The 22,042-nt window shown below is 47.9% G+C and overlaps 1 protein-coding gene across 1 annotated transcript in view; it reads right to left on the bottom strand.

The window, feature by feature from the left end:
* ABCC4 (ATP binding cassette subfamily C member 4) overlaps nt 1-22,042 on the bottom strand; it is a 204,316-nt gene that overhangs the window by 156,377 nt on the left and 25,897 nt on the right. The window contains exons 5-9 of the mRNA XM_029938444.1: nt 13,213-13,302; nt 11,744-11,907; nt 10,338-10,463; nt 8,809-9,058; nt 519-620 (exon numbers count right to left, since the gene is read on the bottom strand). Of these exons, the coding sequence (XP_029794304.1) occupies nt 519-620; nt 8,809-9,058; nt 10,338-10,463; nt 11,744-11,907; nt 13,213-13,302 (732 nt within the window). The remainder of the gene's footprint in view (nt 1-518; nt 621-8,808; nt 9,059-10,337; nt 10,464-11,743; nt 11,908-13,212; nt 13,303-22,042) is intronic.

Genomic DNA, 22,042 nt, shown 5'->3' with positions numbered 1-22,042 from the left:
CCTCCAAGGTAGCCAGCACCTTCCAGAAGCTTAGCACAGGGGAGCCCTCACCCTGCCCCACAGGACATGTCCGCGTCCTGGGCTTCACTCAGTGTGTAAGGAGATGGTCTGACAGCATCAGGGTGAAAAACATACACTGATTCCCCAAAGTCTCTCCTCTGTAACCATTTGTGATGTATTTGTTAGCTAACCGTTCCAGACTGTCCTACTTATCTGCTCAATCCTGTAAGTGGGGACACTGAAAACCTACCACCGAAAACACTGGGATCATACTTGAAAGTTCTCCTAACAATAAGATAAAGCACCACGTGTGTCTGTCATGGGCTGATTTTATACTTAACCCCATTAACTGTGAACCTTATTCCTGATTTCGAGAATGTTTATAATAGACTTTCAAGGAAACAATGCCAGCCACGTTTTATATGGTGTGTAAAAAAAAAAAAAATCTCAAAATCTGTTAAACCTATGCCCCCGGATGTCTTTTACCCGCTGCAATCTTGCACGGGCGGATTTGTTACCTTATCCCAGAAGGCGGTGAGGTCCTGCACGTGCACCATTATTTTACCGTCAGACGGCAGCGGAAGGGAACGCTGGGGGATCTCGTCAAGTAACAGAAAGTTCTGCAGAAGAAGAAAGAGGCTGGGTGAGCTGCAGGAACAGAGCATAAGCAAAAATCATTGCTTTCCTGGAATTTGCAAGGTAGCATTTTATCATTTTACCAACTGTGTTTACAAGGTGGACTCGCATCAGAACACAGTAATCATATCACTCACACACACACACACACACACACACACACACACACACAGCTAACGTCGTAACCTTCTCAACAACTGTACTGATTTTTCCCTCAAGAGAAAACAGAGCTCCAAGCAGTGAACACATTTAGAACCTGGACACCATCATCTGTACTCCTGTGTCACTAACAATAAACACGGAAGTTGGAAATGAGCCCATAAATGTTTAGCTAATCCCACCATGTGCCAAGCACCACGTGAGAGGCTGGGCACACAGATGAGGGCCGCCCCCAGGCCTTCAGGAATTGAGTTGATCCCAAAGGACAGGCTGGGAGCACGAATCTGATGGCAGAGACTGAATGAAAGACGTGGCTCGGCCCGTTTATTCGTTGTGCCCTCTCCCGGGGCGCTTAGGCCCACTTTGCTTTTCTCTCTGTATGCAGCCCAGCAATGCATCGTTCTTCTCATAAAATACCACCTGTCATCATTCTAAACAAAATAATTCTAGGGGCGCCTGGGTGGCTCAGTCGGTGGAGCGTCTCACTCTGAATCTCAGCTCAGGTTTTGATCTCAGGGTTGTGAGTTCAAGCCCCGTGTTGGGCTCCACGCTGGGCATGAAGCGTACTTAAAAATATACATATATATTTTTCCAAGCATCTCTTCATAAAAACTCATCTTTTCTCTTTGACAAATACCCTCCTGACACAGGAGAAGGTATTTTCCACACTTCCAGCTCTTGTCCACACCAGATAGCAGCTACTCGGTGCAATTTGAATCAAACCAAGTCGTGCTAACCATTAAAAACCTAACGCAATCACATATATAAGAAAACTCTTTCTTGCTCTGCAAATGTTAGACACAAGTCAACGACAAAAGCTACATTGGTACAGAAATGGAATAAACAACCAATACTAGCACCTCGACTCCGACTGTGGGAGCCTCTGTTGATGGCCCTCCACACTGGCTCTCATTCCTCTATGGAAACAAAACCCTAGTGTTTAGCGCATTAGCCTGGACAAAGGACCCTCTTCCCAGCCTCCCCCAGGGCTCTGCACAGCCAGGTGAAAAGTGATCACATCCAGGAACCTTCCTCCACCCAGTGGGTTGGGCCTTGGAAGTAGGCAGCTTAGCCAAGATTGGGGTTGGGCCCCCTTCCCTAAGGAAAGAAAACAAAAGAACAAAAACCTCAAGGTCACCTGGTTATATGTGTACGTGACATATGTGTGCATCCCTCACAACCTTGTAAAAAGAGACCACTTAATCAGCCTGTATGTTTGTGTGTCACCACATATGGGAGACAAAGAAGTAAAAAATATATTTAAAAACTATGCCATGTAGCATACGGAGCTCAGCACTTCAGGTACGAACCCTAATGAGCAGTCCCAGCAGGAATAAGGTTTCTTCCTGGGAAGAAAATCCTCGGTGTCACGACTCTGGGCGAGTCGTAGGCAAGCGTCTGGGTCTCTAACGCCCCAGAACAGATACTAGCCACGGAACTTAAGTCCCAAAAAGACAGGATGATGTCGTAACCCCAGTTACCTCAGTGTGTGACTTTATTTGGAAACAGGGTCACTGCAGATGTGACGGATTAAGGTGAGGTCACACTGGAGTAGGGAGAGCCCTAAATCCAGTATGACTGGTGTCCTTATAAGATGCAGGGGGGCGCCTGGCTGGCTCCGTCAGTGGAGCATGCGACTCTTGGTCTTGGGGCTGTGAGTTCGAGCCCCACGTTGGGCAGAGAGATGACTTAGAAATAAAACCTTTTTATTTTTTTTAAACATTTATTTATTTTTGAGAGACAGAGCATGAGCAGGGGAGGGCAGAGAGGTAGGGGAGACACAATCCGAAGCAGGCTCCAGGCTCTGAGCCATCAGTAGAGCCCGACAGGGGAGGTTCCAACTCACAGACTGACAGACCATGACCTGAGCTGAAGTTGGCTGCTCAACGGACTAAGCCACCCAAGTGCCCCTAGAAATAAAACCTTTAAAGGAAAAAAAAGGGGAGGAAGAGAACGGAGGGGAAGGGGTAGGAGGAGGAGAGAGAGATGCAGACACAAAACGGCCAAGACAGAGATTCACAGTGATGGTAACCACAAGCCACGAAACGCCAAGGTTTGCCAGCCACACCGGAAACTAGAGAAGGCAAGGGAGGATTCTCCCTTACAGGATTCAGACAGATCGCAACCCTGAGGACACTCTGATTTCAGACTTCGGGCTCCAGAACCCCCAAATGACACATTTCCATCGCTCTGAGCCACCTGGTTTGTGGCACTTTGATACTCGGCCCTAGGAAACCAACACACAACCTCACGAAGTTGTTGCAGGAGAGAAAAATGACCTAAACGTGTAAGCCGCTTTAACCTGGGTATTCTAGGACCCACGGGCAAACCTCATCCTAACCAGTACAGGAAAAAGCCACTGAAATAGGCACGTGAAAATGTTTTAGGAAAACAACACAGAAGTCAACAACTACTGTGAAAATCATAAACACTCTTCAAGTCATTAAAATCTTGTCTATCCTGATGAAAGCTGACTATGCAGTTTCTCTGGGCAGGAAATCATGTTGCTGCCCATTTCTCTCAAAGACCCAGGCTGCAGGGGGGCCAGGTCTGCTCATGGATCCTCCACTCACCCCGGCTCGCTGAGAAACTTCCTCTCTGCCCCGTGCCTGTGTCTAACGGGACCAAAATGGACAGACGATAGTCCAAGGGCTCATTTGCAGGCTGTAGGCCCAGCATGGCCCAATTTCTCTTTCCACACCCCCTTTCCCACCCAGGTAGCAACTCTTGCCTTTTCTGCCCCAATTCAGAACCCTCCGACTCTTCAATCATCTTAAAACAACGCAATTTCGGAATCTCACTCCCGATCATTCATAACACTGACATGGTTTTTTGCAGTCTCCCTGTACCCCCTGGTTCCTTCCCCAGCACCCCAAACACTGCCAAACCTATCCCAAACACCACTTCCTTTTTCTTCTTTCAAATGTTTAATCATTTTTGAGAGAGACTGAGTGTGAGTGGAACAAAGGCAGAGAGAAGGGGACAGAGGATCCAAAGCAGGCTCCACACTGACAGCAAAGTCCCCGACGCGGGGCTTTAACTCACGAGCCATGAGAGCGTGACCTGAGCTGAAGTCAGTGGCTTAACGGGCTGAGCCACCCAGGAACCCCACCACTCTCCCTACTGATCTCATCGAAACACCTCTGAGAACCTCCGCCATGCTTCAAACCCGTCTGCGAGCCATGAGCCCTAATCCACACTCCCCAAGCGCCTTCCCTCCTCGATACTGTGAGTACTGGACCAACCCGTCCTTCCCAGCCCATCGCACATGCAAAGCCTCCGGGAACGAGCTCACCAGGGCCCCAGCTGGCACTGCCCACCCTACTTCTGAACCCCCAAAGGGATACTGGGTCATGGCAAGGGAGAGGACCATGCCGCTCACGCACCTGCGAACAGCCCAGCTCAGTCTTAACACTGAGCCTGGCAGAGGGCCAGCCTGTCCCATTACCCCCTAAAGAAACAGCAGACTCTATGGCTGGTCCAAGCGAATCCAATCACTGACTGTATCACTACAGCCGTACCCAGGAGGAGTTAAGACAGCAACAAGCAAAAGGCTGTAGGTGTTATAAAAATCATCTAGATGAAATAAAACTCAAATTTTAGCTTAAGCGTATTGCCAAGACATAAAATTCAAAATTCCATATGGGCATATGAGAATAGAAATTCTGCACCTTCGAGGAAAGAAGGAAAAGAAAAACCGTGCAGAGTGAGGAAGCAAATCTTTAGAGCGTTTGTCGGTATATAATAGGTCGGAGTGGAGCAAGAAGTCACCATTTCCCTGTGGTTAAATGAGACTCCATGCAACACATGAACGGCTTGTGGCAGTGCCAGACGTGCTGGCCGGGTGTTCCTCTAGAACCCAGGCTGGGGAAAAGCTCACATTCAAGCCACCAAGTGCACACCCAGAGCAGGTCATGCGGGAGAGCACCAGCCGTCAGAACTCGAGCCAACAAGGCTGACCTCGGAGTTGTCAGGGAGGCAGGAACCTAAGCAGCTCTGTGGGTGCTAGAACCCTAGACACGCTGTACCGGGTGTAGACATGGTGATGAGGACTTCCACTGCTTTGAAGTTGAGAGAAGATCCTTTATAATCCTACTGGACTCGTTCAATGTCACCAAGAGAAAAACAGAAGGAACTTCTTGGGCCTGTAACTTCATAATAAATCCTTCTTTTCAGTACGTGGGGAAAAGGAAATTGAAAAGTGCGTGTGGAGGAGAAGACAGTGCACCCTGCACACTACGTGAGGCTCTCCCCCCGGGCTGTGCACAACAGTGCCATCTCCCAGGTGCAGGAATCTCCTGGGCTCCCAAACACGGTCTTACAGGACGGTCTGCCCACCCGCCCAGTCCCCAAATGCGGGAGCTGGTGTCGCAGCAAACTTGGGCGCCTCCCAAGCTTCTGGGAGCCAAACCTCACAAGCCAAACGTCGCCTAGTCCTGACCACCCGGTGAGTGGACGCAGCGCATCTTTTCTCCCCCTCCTGCGGCCATTGGTCCCTCTAACTGCACAAACACATCCAGTGAGAGGCAGGCCCAGGAAGAGGCCTGAACACTGGATCTGTCCGACATATGCCTTGCCTATCACCTCTGTCAGACCCGTGCTCCCCACGGGCTCTCAAGTCTCACCGCGTCTAGTTCGGCCTAATCCAAGCCACGTCATCCCATTCCTGGACGGCATTAGCCTCTTAACCTGCGTTCCTGCTCTACGCTAGATCCCCACGCCCACCCCCTCTGCCCCGGCCCCCAGGCTGCAGCCAGAGTGAGCTCTGCAAAAGTAAGAATCCCTCATGCTGCCTGTAAGGAGCTGCGTCCCCTGCTCGGCCTCCCTTCTCTGCATCGTCAGACATTCCAGTTCCTCAAATACATGGATCTCCTTCTGGTGCACCAAGCACTGTTTAAGAGCTTTTACCACGTAAGTATCCACCCAAAAGTGCAAAGCATCAGCCTCCTATCTCCCTAACCCCCACCCCCCACATAACTCTCCAGGGAACCCCCTCAGCCTTCCCAGGAAGCTCCACCTCCAAAATTACACCAGTGTCTGCAAAGCACCTCATAGGACCTCAGACTTTTTCTTATTAAAAAAAAATTTTTTTTAATGTTTGTTTATTCTTGAGAGATAGACAGAGACAGAGCATGAGCAGGGGAGGGGCAGAGAGAGACACAGAATCAGAGCAGGTTCCAAGCAGTCAGCAGAAAGCCCGACGTGGGACTCGAACACACGGACCTCAAAATCATGACCTGAGCCGAAGTTGGGACACCTAACCAACTAAGCCGCCCGGGCACCCCGTCAGACTTTTTCTCCCAAGGACTGATGACACGTTCACAGTGAACGTCCTCGTGAGCATGTATTAACCACCCGGAAGACATCCAGAAACTGATGGCTTCCACACATGCGGGAAGAGAGGACAAAGTCACATCTAGGGAGTTCAGAGGAGGAGATGGGAGATTCAACTGGGTGTGACAGTTAATTTTGTGTCAACTTGGCTAAGCCACAGTCTCCAGGTATTTGCTCAAACACGTCTGGATGCTACAGTGCAAGTACTTTTCAGATGAGACTAACATTTATTATTTTTTTTAACATTTTTATTTATTATTGAGAGACAGAGCATGAGTATGAGCATGGGAGGGGCAGAGAGAGGGGGAGACATAGAATTGGAATCAGGCTCCAGGCTCTGAGCTGTCAGCGCAGAGCCCAATGCAGGGCAGGAACTCCCAAACCCCAAGATCATGACCTGAGCCGAAGTTGGACACTTAACCGACTGAGCCACCCAGGTGCCCCAGATGAGAGGAACAGTTGTAATGGCTGGGCTTTAAAAGAGATTACCCTCCATGATGGTGGATGGGCCTCACCCAATCAGCTGAAGAATTTAAGAAGAAAGAAAAGACTGACCTTCAAAAGAAGAGGGAATTCTGTCTCTAGACTGTCTTCAATTCAAGGTGTGCTTCAGCATAAAGCCGCATGGTTTTCATCTTCCTTTATTACACGATGGCCAGTAAGACTAATGTTTTTAACCAAAGAAGACCGAAGCTCCTGTCTTTAAGGCCTAAGAGCCCAGAAGCCAGAAGAGCAGAGTCGACACTGACCCTGCAGGGCCCAACTGCTCTCTTGAGAAAGTCCGCCAAGGCCAGCTAAGCTCGTCTGAGACACAGATGCACACACAGAACGGGGGAGACTCTGGATAACACCCGGCTCCCCTGGGGCGAGGCCCACTGCTCCCGAAAAGACTACTGGGCTTCTAGAATGGACGGGGCCACCCTGCGCCTCTGCTGGTCCCAGCGCTTTCCTGGGACTGCTGCTTGTGCGAATCCAGTATTTATCTGACGCCCATTCGGTGCCCAACATGGGCCAGCTACTATGCAAAAGAACTATTAGATATATTCTTTTATCTCTCTGGAGAACTGTCTCCTGCCGGGGAGCTTACTATAGTCCTAGTCAGAATCACCCACTTGACACTGGCCTTGCACGTACATATGGAAGCCTGGGGCACCTGGGGGGCTCAGTCGAGCGCCTGCCTCTTGATTTCAGCTCAGGTCATGATCCCGGGGTCATGGGACAGAGCTCCAAGTTGGGTTCTGTGCTGGGCATGGAGCCTACTTGGGATTCTCTTTCTGTCTCCCTCCCTCCCTCTCTCTCTCAAAATGAAGAAACTTAAAAAAAGTTTTCATATGGAAGCCTGAGGTCAGCATGAGCCGAAGTGTTAGAGGAAGGCTGTGTGGGCTGGAGGACTCGGCACCAGTCATTCAACCAGCAGGATGAACGGCGTGGGCAGAGATGCCAAGCACACAGGAATGTGGCACATCACAGAGACAAGCCCCCTGCCCGTCCCCCCCCAGAACAGAGGGTCGTGTGCTGGGAAACATAGGCCAGTTGACCCTTGAACCCGGAGCTGAATACTTTGATTGGGCAGGAGCCCCTGAGGCCCTCCGGAAGGAGGCTGGGCGAGGACAGCCACTGTCAGGACAAGCTCCGAGTGCCTGAAGGCCCTGGGAGGGCAAATTTGAAAGACCTTCCCAGAAATGGGCTGAGGCAGGAAGAACAAGTAAAAGGGGGACAGGGGACGAAAGGTGGAGATCCAGGGGCGCCTGGGTGGCTCAGGTCATGATCCCACAGTCCGTGGGTTCAAGCCCCGTGTCAGGTTCTGTGCTAATAGCTCAGAGCCCGGAGCCTGCTTCTGATTCTTCATCTTCCTCTCTCTCTGACCATCCCCACTCACACTCTATGTGTCTCTCTCTCAAAAATAAACGTTAAAGAGAATTTTTTTTAAAAACGGTGGAGATCCAAAGACTTCCTCAGAGACCATAGGCAGGCCTCCGTGGGGGACAGAACGCACCTTCGGGAGATCTGCCCTGAGGCGGAGGCCAGCTCCCCGCACACAGAGGTGGGTCCTTCTGCAGCTCCCCCTGGCCTGGCCCGGAGAGGATTCAACCCCCACCCCCACCAAGTGCTTCTGGTGGAGCCGTTAGAGTTGGCACAAGAGAGGAGGTGTGTTGGCTTTCTTCCTGCCTCAGATCTCAATCGCCCAGCAGGTCACTGAGAGCCCTGCTATTCATATCGCTGCCCCCACAAATGCTCTGTGACTTCTTCTTGGCAGGGCACACCCCCAAGGGGATGGGGGCGGGGCACCCGTCCAACATTCTGGAATGACCACAGGCTCTGCTGCTGGGAAAGCTAAACCGCACCTACCCGCGCCATGAGGACATCAAATTAAGAGCCGGCGTTTTGGGGGCACCTGGGTGGCTCAGTCGGGTATGTGCCGAACTCCTGATTCTGACTCAGGTCAGGATCTCAAGGTTCGAGAGTCCCAGCCCCCGTGTGGCGCTCTGCGGGGACAGCATGGCGAAGCCCACTTGGGATTTTTCTCTCGCCCTCTCTTGTCTGCCCCTCCCCTGCTCACACTCTCAAAATACATAAATAAAACTTAAAAAATACACTAAAAATTCTTTAAAAACATCAGGTGTTACACTTAAAATCCAACTTTAACTACAACTTAAAAAAGGTTATCTGTCACCAAACCTGGATCCTTCGGATGCTGACGACTGACTCGGACACCCTCTCAATGGCGGCGGGGAAGAAGAGGGTGACCGTCAACCGCACGGCCCCGTACAGGGACACTGCCACGAACACGTGGCTGGCTGTGATCACGTTGCCAAGGAGCACATAGGTGGTGAAAGTCACAAAAAGAATGATTTTGCTGGCCACAAAAAATGACGCCAAGTTCATCCCTCTGAGGTAGGAACTTCTCAGAATCTTGGAGATCTCCTTCCTGGAAAAGAGAGGGTATAGTTTTTAGGGAGGCATCAACATCCATGTGGTATATTCGAGGGCCTGTTTCGCGTGGTCCCTTTGCAGACAGTGGACACAGACGCAGACGAACCGTCCTCAGGTTCCGGAAACAGCCCGCAGCACACGGCCTGGGACCGGCTCCAAGCCAAGGCCCACGCGCCCCAGAAGCACTCCCTTCACCTTATATAAGGGAGGCGTCCTGTCGCACGTTAACCTGCTGGGTCAGTCAGACCAGGTGGAACATTCTCTCAGCAAGCACACGTGAGTACAAGTCCCGGGCTGGGCACCCTGCTGACGACAGACACAGCCTGTCCCCTCCGGGAGCACACAAACTGGCGAGGACAGGAGAATAAGCGGCCCAGACGTGTGCACTGGACAGAAACGCGAGTGCAGACCCCGTGGGTGCACAGAGGAGAACGGGGGGTCAGGGCAGGACGTGCGCGGGACCCGAGGGGACGGGGAGTTAGTCAGGCACGCGGGAGCCAGGGGAGAATGAAGCTGAGTGCACCCGGCACAGAGGAAGGTGCACGTGTGACGTCCAAGAGCGGAACAGAGGCCCGGGGCCGTCGGGAGGGGCCTGGGCTGGAGTGCACAGCCAGTCAAACATCGAACTCGGAGACTGAAGAACATCCTACAAACATAAAGCCAAACAAAAAGGAGCAGTGTTTCCATGGCTTTGTTACTCTGTTTGGAAGGAATTGTACTGATCGCGATAGTTTGGCCCAATCTCTATAGTTTTCCTATTCGTACTACGTTCGTATAAATTAGAGCGTCGGTGTAAACGTCGTATTCACCACTACTGCCCTCACAGCTGGATTGGGATCTCGGGTGTTAGGAGACATTCGGAATTCTGTTTCAGTAGCAGCAGAAGCACGGGGTGGGGTGTGTAGTATTGAAGTTCACAGTTTTATTTTAATTTTTTTTCTGTTTTTTATTTATTTTTGAGACCAAGACAGAGTGTGAGCAGGGGAGGGTCAGAGAGAGAGAGAGAGAGAGAGAGAGAGAGAGAGAGAGAGAGACAGAATCCGAAGCAGGCTCCAGGTTCCGAGCTGTCAGCACAGAGCCCTATGCGGGGCTTGAATTCACAAGCCATGAGATCATGACCTGAGCGGAAGTCAGACACTTCACCAACCGAGCCACCCCGGCGCCCCTAGTTCACATTTTAATGTGAAAACTTCACTGGGACTTGTCAAACAATTCGGTGAAAGCAGGAGACCGAAAAGTACAGAAAGGTAACGTGAAATACACGGAAACTTTACCTTCTCAAACTGGTGACAAGGTCTGAGAAGGGCTTTTCCCAAGCATACATTTTTATTATCCTTATGCCAGTGATAACTTCATTCATGGTCCTGATCCTGACGTCTGTGAACGTTGCGGTCTTATTCCTAAGGGGACAGACGTGACAGATGAGCCCACAGCCACCATGGCCCCACTTTCCTTATCAGCAGCAGGCACCGCCAGAGACCCGGGATCAAATGGCTCCCTGCGGCGACTTGGCTCCCACAGCACAGGCAGCTCCTACTCAAAATACAAATGGAGAAAGACGTCAGTTAGGCAGTCACCAATTCACCCCCATTCAGGAAATATTCTGGAGAGCCTGCAAGACTGGCTGAGGAAGACATTAGAGAGAGTCAGACACAAACTATCTATTCCGGGAGGTCAAGGTTGGGTAGGGAAGGCAATAAGGCATCTGACTCTGACAAGAACACAGCTGACTGTGTATGATAACATGGTAACAAAGTGCTTGCAGCAGAGAACAAAGGGCTGTTGATTCTACTGGGCAAGGGGAAGAGCAAGGAAACCTTCAGAGTCCCAGAAGCTTTGGAAACAGGACCGGAAGGATATGGAACGTGTCTCCACGGCTAACAGGGGAATGAAAATCCCAAACTGAGAAAACCCCATGAGTAAAGACACAGAGGAACTCAGTGCGCTTCAAACAGCACATCATCACCCGCCTGACAACCTTGACCGTGACCCTCTGCCAGCCCTCTGGCACCTGCTTCAGCCCCAATCAACTCTGCATCACCAGCCACTGGTCTGTCCCGCATGCTGCTAGGACTGTGGAACATATGAAGACATAACTGTAGTTGGCCTTGCCCTTGGGGAGCTCGTAATTTAGCGGACACGCTGAATTACGAACAAGACACACACATACACACCTGGAAACAACTCTTGACGCAAATGTAACAAAAATACAGGCAGCCAGAACTGGGCTAGACGTTTAAATCATCCCATTATTTAATACATGTTTAAATAACTTCATCATCTATAAATTCTGCTTGAAGACACTACTAATGAGGCACGGTGCCCAGAAACCTAGCCAGGAGGGGCCAGCAGATGGATACCTCCGCCTCTCCAGCCGAAAGCCAGGGCCTCCGCTGGCTAAGCCTGGTCAGCCTAAGTCGACACAAAAGAGAGATCATAGAAAACATTTGTTTTGTTTTTGAACAAAATCAGGGGGCAGGGGCAGCTGATTAAGCATCCTACTCTTGATCTTGGCACAGGTCATGATTTCACAGTTCCTGAGATCAAGCTCCAAGTCAGGCTCTGTGCTGAAATAAACAAACTTTAAAAAAAAAAAAAAAAAACCTAAAAAAAGCATGGAGCAGACCATGGATAGTAACAAACATATATTGCCTAATTTTTTAAACAGTGTTTCTCTTACCGGAGGGATGAGAACAGCTTCCCGATGCAGCTTTGCAAGGGCAGGAGAATAATGAGAACCGCCATGCCGGCCAGGCAGGAGATTCCGATTTCCATCCAGAGCAAGGCGGTCACTGCGATGGCCTGCAGTGGCCCTGCCCACAGAAAGTGCAAGAATATTGTCACCTTAAAAGAAAAAGACAACACCTTCTTAGGACTAGAAGACACACAAACCAGTAAGGACACAATACAGAAATGATCTGCTCGGAAAGAACAGTCAGGAATCTACACAGAAATGATCGCGGTGGGTTTTTTAAACCTGCTAACACAGAACTCCAAGTACCCACCCCAGACACAGCTGTTCCAGAACAACACAGGGAAGGCTCTGGGGCATCCAGGGAGAACTCAACTACCAGCACTAGAAGATCGCAAGGGGCGCCTGGGTGGCTCTGTCCGTTAAGCATCTGACTCTTGATTTTGGCTCAGGGCATCAGCTCGTGGTTCGTGAGTTCGAGCCCCGCATCGGGCTTTGCACTGATGATGTGAAGCCTGCTTGGAATTCTGTCTCTCCTTCTCTCTGCCCCTCCCCAACTGTACACATGCACACTTGTATGCATGCACATGCACATTCTCTCTCAAAATAAACAAACATTAAAAAATAAAAATTAAACAAAATAAAAACCTCAATTCTGTCTACCCCACATATGGGCTCCCCCAAATCTCCTCTACTACAAAATTCAGCCCTACCTACCCTGGGCTCCCCAGGACCTCACAAAAGCCTGTATTAGGTACCTACCACAGGCTCTAGTAATTACGTGCACATTTCTCTCCCTGATAAGCTATGGCTTCCCCTGGGCAGAAACTAAGCCTTATTCATCCCTGAAACTGAACAGGAGCCTTAGTTCAGGTTTGATGAATGAATAACTGAAAGAGAAGTGGTCTAGTGCGATACAGATTGGACCGGCAGCTACAATGCCCTGGGAAGTGTGATCCACTCCTACGGTAAATGTAAACACAATGCAGTGGGATAGAGAACAGTCTGTTTCCGGCTAGGGATCGGCCGTTTGGCTTCTTTTTTTTCCCCCCAAAGACTTCCTATGTCTAAGGCCCAGAACAATCCCTGTCCACCAGAAAGTCGTCATTCAGAGGGAGAGGAAGACAATTCAGCAATTCAGCCGGCAATACCAACCCGGCGGGCTCCGAAGGCCCCTCCTGAAGGACCATGAGGATCATTTCACCAAGCGGGACGGGAACCCTGCTGTCGGCTCACGTCTCCCTCACGCATGCTGTGAACACGCTGGGCAAACAAACTCTCGGCCACTGGACATCACATACTATTGTGGCCAAGTCTCACCCGCAGAGAGGAGGACTGGATAAAAGTACCCTCGTCTTGTGTCCCCAGCACACATCTGGCCGACACCGGAAATTCCAGCAAGTTAACCGAGGAACGGGGCGGGGGGGAACGAAGAAGGACCCCCGGGGGCAGCTTACCTGGTCGAACTTGTTCACGTCGTTGGACAGCAGATTCACGATCTGGCCGGTCGTGGTCTTCCCCATGGCCGTGTTACTAAGGCGAAGGGCCTGACACAGAAGAGGGAACAGAGAATTACACTCTTCCAGGGATGCCACACACACTTAGAAAACTAGGAAAACGGAGTGTACTTTTATGAGGTCTTGTGTGGTGTCAAAGAACAGGATGACCTCTGACAGCAGGGTACTGGGACCTGGGTTCAGCCGTCAACTAAAGTGGGGGCAGCCGTGTCCCATGAGGACCAAAGGGAGCAAGAGGAGGCTCCAGCAAGCCCCCCCACCCTGGTTTTTGATGAATCTGGACATGCCCAAAGCATAAAAGGATATACACTCAGGACTGAACTAAAGTAATTTTGAGCCACATTCTACGAGAGTGGAGAGGCTGGCTAAGGACAGAAATTAGGAGACGGACTAGAAATCTGGAACCAGTCATAATTCTGCATGTGACGTCATGTAAACACTCAGGGTCTTAAGGTTCCTCGTTCTGCAAATGGAAATAACCCCAGACGCTGCCTAGACAGACCACAGGGCTCCTAGGAGTGGGATGCCAGGTGCTTGTTATCGAGTATGCAGAGAACGCCAGGCACACAGGATGCCTGAGGAGTCGTGTTTTTCTGTTTAGAGGGGGGACGTGAGATGGACAAGCTATGATTCAAGCGTGATATGGACAGTAAGGACAGCGGCACAGGGAACTGGGGACGGTTCCCACTGACTGACACTGTGGGCAGAAGAGACCCTGGACAATGAGGAGGAGAAGCTCCATGGAGAGATGGGAAGAAGAACACTGTGACCGCAAGGAACAGCACGCAGAGTCAGGGAAGGGAAACACAGAAGCAGCTTGTAAAGAGGATCTGAAATCTGGCTAGAAAGGTGGAATGGAAACCAGCTGGTGTCTGGAAAACAGAAGGGAGCAGTAAGTATCTTTTTACATTAGAATGAGAAACGCAACTCTAAGAAGATTACACTGTAGAAATAACTGGCCAGGAGACTCTCATAAGGAGGGAGGACTAGAAACCACTGATGGTCCAGGCAAGGGTGAGGAGCCAGTGCACTAGGGCAGTGTGAATGCATAAATGGAAAGGAAGGGCCAGCGATAAGAGAAGACACTTGGGAAAATAAAAAGTGTTACATAAATGTAAGTACATCAGCCACACAAATACAGTCCCCTGCCCAAATAAAGAAAAAGGATAGAAATGCCCCTACAGAAGGAAAGAAAGAAACCTCAGTGCCTTAATTACTGAAGACTAGAAAATATTTTTAAAGCCAATTTTAAATACAAACACATGTGAATCCCTCATGTAGAAAATACACAATGGAAGTAGATATCTGATAACTAATTTTAACAAAGTAAGACAGGATAGCATACCAAACTGATTCTAAAGCTGATCTTTTTTGGGGCACCTGGGTGGCTCAGGCAGTTAAGCATCTGACTTCAGCTCAGGTCATGATCTCACGGTTCATGGATTCGAGCCCCGTGTCGGGCTCTGTGCTGACAGCTCAGAGCCTGGAGCCCGCCTCAAATTCTGTGTCTTCCTCCCTCTCCGCCCCTCACCTACTCATGCTCTGCCTCTCAAAAATAAATTTAAAAAAATATTTTTAACTGATCATTTTCAAAAACTCTCAAGACCACTGCACCCAGTTAGAATCGCAATTCACAGACTGTCACTGCACAGGGTAAGAGGGTACAGATGACAACTTGTGCCAAAGACAGAGTTTTTCTCGGCAGGCCACCAGGGCGGCTCGCGATTGGTGACCGGGTGTAGCAGCAGACTAAAGGCTGGCTCTGGGACAAAAGCGCACGCGCACGTACGTTAAAGACAGCGCTGCAGCCAACACAGAAATTTATCATCTGTCCAAAGGAACTCCGTCACCCTCTAGTTAGAACAAGAAAAGCAGGGGAGTGTCAGTAATGCTAGTAGGAGAAAGACACAGCTTCCGAACACACTGCCGGACTTCTGCTCCCCCCGCCTCACCCCGTGAAAGAACAGTTGGTACTGGACCCCCCCCCCACCCCCACCCCCCAGCGTAAGCCCAGGACACTGGACAGAACATAGGAAGTCGCTGCCTGTGACACGGACCACAGGGGGCGCCAGAGCAGAGCATCATGACCGCCCGCTTTCTGCCCACATGGAACTGTGGGACTGCGGGTTTCACTGCGCCCAGGAGAGAGAGGCAGCGGTTTCAAGTTGCGGAAAAGTCTAGAATTTGCAAGCCAGGGTAGCAGAAGGGTGGGCCTCAGGAGTTTTTGAAGGGAGTTAGCAGGGGAGAGAGGGGCAGCTGTGGGTTCAAGAGAGACTCCGGAGGTCAAGGAAGGGGGCACGGAGTTTCTGTGCAACCAGAATAATGAGATCTTCATAAGCACCTCAAATACTCCATTTAGACACCAGGAGGGCCATGCCTTAGAAATGAAGACCATACTCTGGAGGCAGAGCCACGCACTTGGACTACGTCTAAAATGGAAACATCTGCCATTAGATAGATACACAGATACCCAGAGCAGGAAGGCAGTAGAGTTACCAGTGGACAGATCCAATCCTGACAGGATCGATCTGTCAGGAATGGGTTGTAAGAACAAAACTCAACACCCTTTAGTCAAAACTCCCTATCATGTCATCCCTGATAATACCCAATCCAGTAAACAGTTATTACACTCGCAGAGAAGAAAACGGGACCCATCATCAAGGAAAAAGAATGCAGGCAATAGAAGTAGGCCTGGAGATGGCCCAGATTCTGGAATTAGTAGACAAGAACTGTAAAACAATTATTATAAATTATGTCCAGGAGTTAGAGGAATATATGGTTATAAGAAGTGAGCTAGAATGGGTAATCTTAGGAGAACCAAGAACACTATCCAGAAGAACCAGATGGAGATTCTAGAACTGGAAAGTACACTACAAAGAATTCACTAGATAATTTCAGAAGCAGAAAACTTCCACTGATGTCTTCCCCGATTCATCAACCTTTTTCGATTACAACCTGAAGAACAGAAAAGAGAGAAATTGAACTTGAAGGTTCAGTGGGGCAATGTCAAGGAATGAAACACATCATTGAAATCCTAGGAGAGGATGACAAAGTAGGGAAGAAAAATATATTTGTTAAGTTTATTAATTTACTTAAAGAGAGAATGAGAGAGGGGCAGAAGAGAGGGGCGGGGGAGAGAGACTCCCAGGCAGGCTCCACACCGACAGAGCAGAGCCTGATACAGGGCTTGAACTCCTGAACCGTGAGATGATGACCTGAGCCAAAATCAAGAGTCAGGTATTTAACGGACTGAGCCACCCAGGTGCCCTGGGAAGAAAAAACTATTTGAAGAAATCTACCAAGTCTGGTAGAAAATATTCATTTTCATACTTAAGACTTAGCAAATTCCACGAAGGACTTAAAAAAAAAAAAAAGACTTTGCCTAGGCATCTCATAATCACAAACTGCTAAAAACCAAAAAGTAAGAGAGACAGTCTTGAAAGGAGCCAAGAAAAACAACACACATCCAGAAGGAAAATACAACAGATGGCTGACTTATGAAACAATGTAGACAGAGGACCATGTATTGAGAGCTAGGAGACTGGAAAGAATAACTGAATTCTATAAGCAACACAAATGTGCTTCATATGATGACAATGAAATTCAGACTTCTTCAAATAAAATCTGAGAATTTATCAGAGGCCAAACCAAACTTTAAGAAATGATTAAAAAACGGGGTGCCTGGGTGGCTCAGTTGGTTAAGCATTTGACTTCGGCTCAGGTCATGATCTCACGGTTCATGGGTTCAAGCCCCATGTCAGGCTCTGTGCTGACAGCTCAGAGCCTGGAGCCTGCTTCGATTCTCATTCTCTCTCTCTCTCTCTGCCCCTCCCCTGCTCCTGCTCTGTCTCTCAAAAATAAATAAACGTTAAAAAAAATTTCTTTTGGGGCGCCTGGGGGGCTCAGTCGGTTAAGCCTCCGACTTCGGCTCAGGTCAGATCTCACGTTCGTGGGTTCGAGCCCTGCGTCAGGCTCTGTGCTGACAGCTGGCTCAGAGCCTGGAGCCTGCTTCCAGTTCTGTCTCTCCTTCTCTCTCTGCCTCTCCCCCCTCTCAACCTCTGTCTCTCTCTGTATCAAAAATAAATAAAACATAAAAAAATTTTTTTTAATTTCTTTTAATTAAGAAAAAAGAGATTGTAAAAGAAATTCTTCAAGCTAAAGGGAACTGGGACCAACCAAACAAAAACTCAAGATGTACATTAGGGAATAAAGAGAAACCCAAATGGCCGAAAGGCAGGTAGGCATAGAAGATTAAAAATTTCCTTTTAATTTATTTGAAAGACAACTGGCTACTTAAAGCAAAATCTGGTAACACTCCACGGCGTGTGCAGAGGTGAAGTGCGTTAACTGCCGACACCACAGTGAGCAGAGAGGAGCAGGGTTTGGCACCGCATGTTGCTTACATTCTGTGTACAGCGGTCTAACAGGCCGACACAGACTGTAACAGGCCAAGACCCCCATCTGAATATCCAAGTCGACATGAAAAACACCAAAAGAGATAGTGCTAAAAAGCCAATAAAGGATTCCAAATGAAATACTAAAAACTATCTGATAAGGGGCACCTGGGTGGCTAGGTTGGTTCAGCGTCCAACTTCAGCTCAGGTCATGATCTCATAGTTCGTGAGTTCGAGCCTCCTGTCCGGCTCTGTGCTGACAGCCTGGAGCCCACTTGGGATTCTGTGCCTCCCTCTGTCTCTCCCCCTCCCCCACTTGTGCTCTGTCTCTGTCTCGCTCTCTCTCTCAAAAATAAATAAACATTAAAAAAAAAAGAAAAGAAAAATATCTGATAACCACCCCCCTCCCACCACCAAAAAAAAAAAAAAAAAAAAAAAAAAAGCCAGGAATGGAAAAAACAAAACACAGATTAAAAAGAAAATAAATAGCAAAGTGAAAAGCTGAAACCCAGTCACATCAATATTTACACTAAATGTAAACACACTAACACTCTAATTAGGGGCACCTGCGTGGCTCAGTTGGTTAAGCGACCGGCTTCGGCTCAGATCATGACCTGAGGGCTCTTGAGTTCGAGCCCCACATCAGGCTCTGTATTGAGACTTAGAGGCTGGAGCCTACTTCGGATTCTGTGTCTCCCTCCATCCCTCCCTTCCTTTCTCTCTCTCTCTTTCTCTCTCTCTCTCTCTCTGCCGCTCCCCCACTCACGCTCTGTCTCTCAAAAAAATGAATAAATATTTTTTAAAAATTTTTAAGCCAGAGACTGTCAGAACGGATTAGAGAAGGCCTGACCTAAGTTGCTGTATGGGGGAGATATACTTTACAGACACAGAATGAAAGTGAAAGGGAAACAAGGATACGCCATGCAAACACGGGCACAAGCAATGTGGGGCGGCTATATTAACATCAGACAACATAGACTTTGAAACAAGGAATATGACCAGAGATTAAGAGGGACATTTAGTAATAATAAGGTCAGTTTGCCACCCCTAAATGGGTATGGATCAAATTATAGAGTTTCAACATATATGAGACAAAAATAGAACTAAAGAGGAAAATCAGAAAACACACAATCATGTTTTTCAACATCCCTTTCTCAGTAATTGACAAAAGTAGACCCAAAAATAGCATAAGGCTACAGAAGATATGAACAACCCTAATCTAACTACGAAACACCACGCCCAACAACTGCAGAACGGTTTTCCCAAGTACACATTGGCTATTTCTCAACATAGACCCTCTATGCCGGGGCCAGAGAGAAGTCTCAATAAATGTCTAAACACGAAAATGTTCCACAGAATGCTCTCTGATGACCAAAAAACTCTATTAGAAATCGCTAAAATAGCCCTAAAAACCCCAAATGTTTGAGAATTAACAACGTATTTCTAAATAGCTATGTGGCAAAGCTCCTCATAGGAGAGAAATCATAGGAGAAATCAGAATTATTTTTAAAGAATTGAAAGTAAAAACATACCAGATCATAATCTGTAAGACTATAGGTAAGCAAGCCTTAGAAGAAACTTCTAGCTTTAAATGTTTTACATTAAAAAAGAAAGTTACAAAATTGATAATAAGACTCTGCCTAAGATTAAGACAAAAAAAAAAAAAAAAGACACACATACACATACACACACACACACACAATCACTCTGTTCACACCTCCAGAACAGCATCTAGTGTAATCAAAGTCCTGTGTATTGGCCCAGGAACTATCAGCCCACTGAGTGCAGAGACCCCGTCCTAAGCATTTACACCAGCACACCACAAAAACAGCCGCCTTTTAATGAGCACCTACTACAACCCAACTGAATAGGAAACAACCTTGGGCACCAGGATGAGCTCGAGCACCACTCCTCCCTCCCTCCCTCCCTTTCTCTCTCTCTTTCTCTACACCCTCTTTCACTTGCACTCTCTCTCTCCAAAAAAAAAGAAAGAAAGAAAAAGGAAAACAACCTTACAAAGCAACAATTATTCTTTATTTTGCAGATGAGAAAATAGGCTGAGCACATTCATGCCTCACAGAGAACACTGTATTTTTTCTTCTAATGAAAGCAAAATTACCACTCTTTTTCATAATGTAGAAAGCTGAAGTTTGGTTCTAATAAATTATGTGTGCTATAGTTTAAGAACAGTTCATATCCGGTGTAGAGAAAAACAATGTACAAATCAACGCATATGAACGCATCATCATTCTGCTAATGTTTTGGTTCCACATTTCCTTAAGTTGACAAGTTATAAGAAGATACTGTTTGATTAACTTTGTTTTCCTGGTGAAAACAAAATCGTTCCACCATGAGAACAATAAAAGGCAAACAAAAAAACTGGAATCAATATTTGTACTATCTGCCAGACCCAGGATTAGTATCTTTAATAAACCAAGAACACCTAAATATCAATAAGAATTATAAAAGTCTACCAATTAGAAAAACGAATGCAAATAACATATACAGGAAATTCACTAAGGGAAACACAAGTGGCCAATGAAAATTTGCAAATACTGAAATTCATGATTACGCAGGCACATAAATTAAAGGAGCAAAGCAGTATTATTTTTCATCTAGAAACTGGTAAAAGTGGCAAAGACAAAAAACTAGAACATCCAATCTTGGCCAAGAGTGTGGGGCCATCTCATTTCAGCAGAGAGACTACAAATAGTTACCGACTCTTTGGAAGTAAATCCGGTAGGTATTTAAAAGCCTCGAAATGTATATACCCTGAAAAACTGAGGAGGTCTCCAAAGGTTTCACTTTGGTCACATTCAGTGCACTGACATCTGTTAATATAAAAAACTGGAAAACAATCTATTTACTGGTTATACTAGAATATATGTGGTCACTGAAAACAACATTGCTAATGTGGACTGCAAACTACATCTGAGCAGGAATCCATATACACCTGGTTCCTTCTCTGGTGGGGGTGGGGAGTTGTCTTATACTCCAAAATACATGTGGAGTATAAGACAACTCTATAATCTGGGCCAGAAAATTAGTTTTCATCAACTTTTTAAAAATAAATCAAGGGGTAGGGTGCCTGGGTGGCTTAGTAGGTTAAGCGTCTGCCTTTGAAGCTCAGGTCAAGATCTCACGGTTCCTGAGTTCAAGCTCCACGGTGGGCTCTGTGCTGGGGGTGCAGACCCTGCTTCAGATCCTCTGTTCCCCTCTCTGCCCCTCCCCCTCTTGTGCACACTCTCTCAAAAATAAATAAATAAAAACTCTTAATAAATAAATAAAGGGGTGCTTGGGCAGCTCAGTCAGTTGGGCGTCTGACACTTGATACCAACTCAAATCACGATCTCATGGTTTGGGGTTCCAATCCCGTGTCGGGCTCTGCGTTGACAGCATGAAGCCTGCTTGGGACTCTCTCCCTCTCCCTCTCCCCCTCCCCCCCAAAAGTAAATTTTAAAAATGATAAAAATTTTAAAATTAAAAAATAACAAATCAAGTAATCCTTGTCATTCATCTGAAAAATACGGTCTCCTCTGTCTCAATGATTTCCATCAGTACAAATGAAACACAAAAACCCAAGTATGGACACACCATCACTTTGCTAACGGTCCTGAAACACAGAAACTGGAGTTCACGTTCTCATGATGCCGATTCCTCACCACCAAGAGGACTCTCCCCCAGCGTCCGTGATCCCCAGTAGGTTTGGAGGGCGCTCTTCCCATAGATCACCCCCCAAATGGCCAAGCCTCTGGAGTTTTGCAGGCGTCACAAATCCATTCTGCTCCCTGTCACACTACCCTTCAGGGAGCCATTTCACCAGCACCTACTGCTGTTTCCAAACTAGGATACAGCTTCGTAATGTTTTAAGAAAAATGACAGTAAGTAGGCTCTGAGGGGGAGCCTAAAGGAATTTCAGAACAGAAAACCAAGTACTTGTGTCACGCCTCTTGCATTTTTGGTCTGCTTCCTGGTTCATGGCCCTACGGCCGAGCTGAGTGCACCAGGTGACGGACGGGGTTTCCCGGTGGGCTGGGTATTAGAACCGGCAGTGCCAGGAGTACGCTGAGCTCCTCTGAAGCAGAAAGTTGCCTGTATTTTTCCAATAATGTTGCCTAGAGTTGCTTAGTAATGCTGAAACATCGACTTTCATGATGAGATCATCTAAAGATTAAATTCCATTTCTGAGGGGAGTACCCGGGGTTGCCCAATATCCTCAGTCCCCATGAACCTAACAGGTGACAGCTCCATAAAGTGAATCAGATTCCCCCTGGGATTCTGTAGAAGAAGAGAGATTCAAGAAATGAAAACCAAAGAGTACACAAAATCAGCAGCGTGTGCGGTCTGTAATCTGAAAGCTCGCTGCCTCCCCCCCT

The sequence above is a fragment of the Suricata suricatta genome, chromosome 4, assembly GCF_006229205.1.
Source record: "Suricata suricatta isolate VVHF042 chromosome 4, meerkat_22Aug2017_6uvM2_HiC, whole genome shotgun sequence".
In the NCBI taxonomy this organism is placed as follows: Eukaryota; Metazoa; Chordata; class Mammalia; order Carnivora; family Herpestidae; genus Suricata; species Suricata suricatta.
The sequence above is the reverse complement of the archived record's forward strand: the minus strand, read 5'-3'. Positions and strand labels throughout refer to the sequence as shown.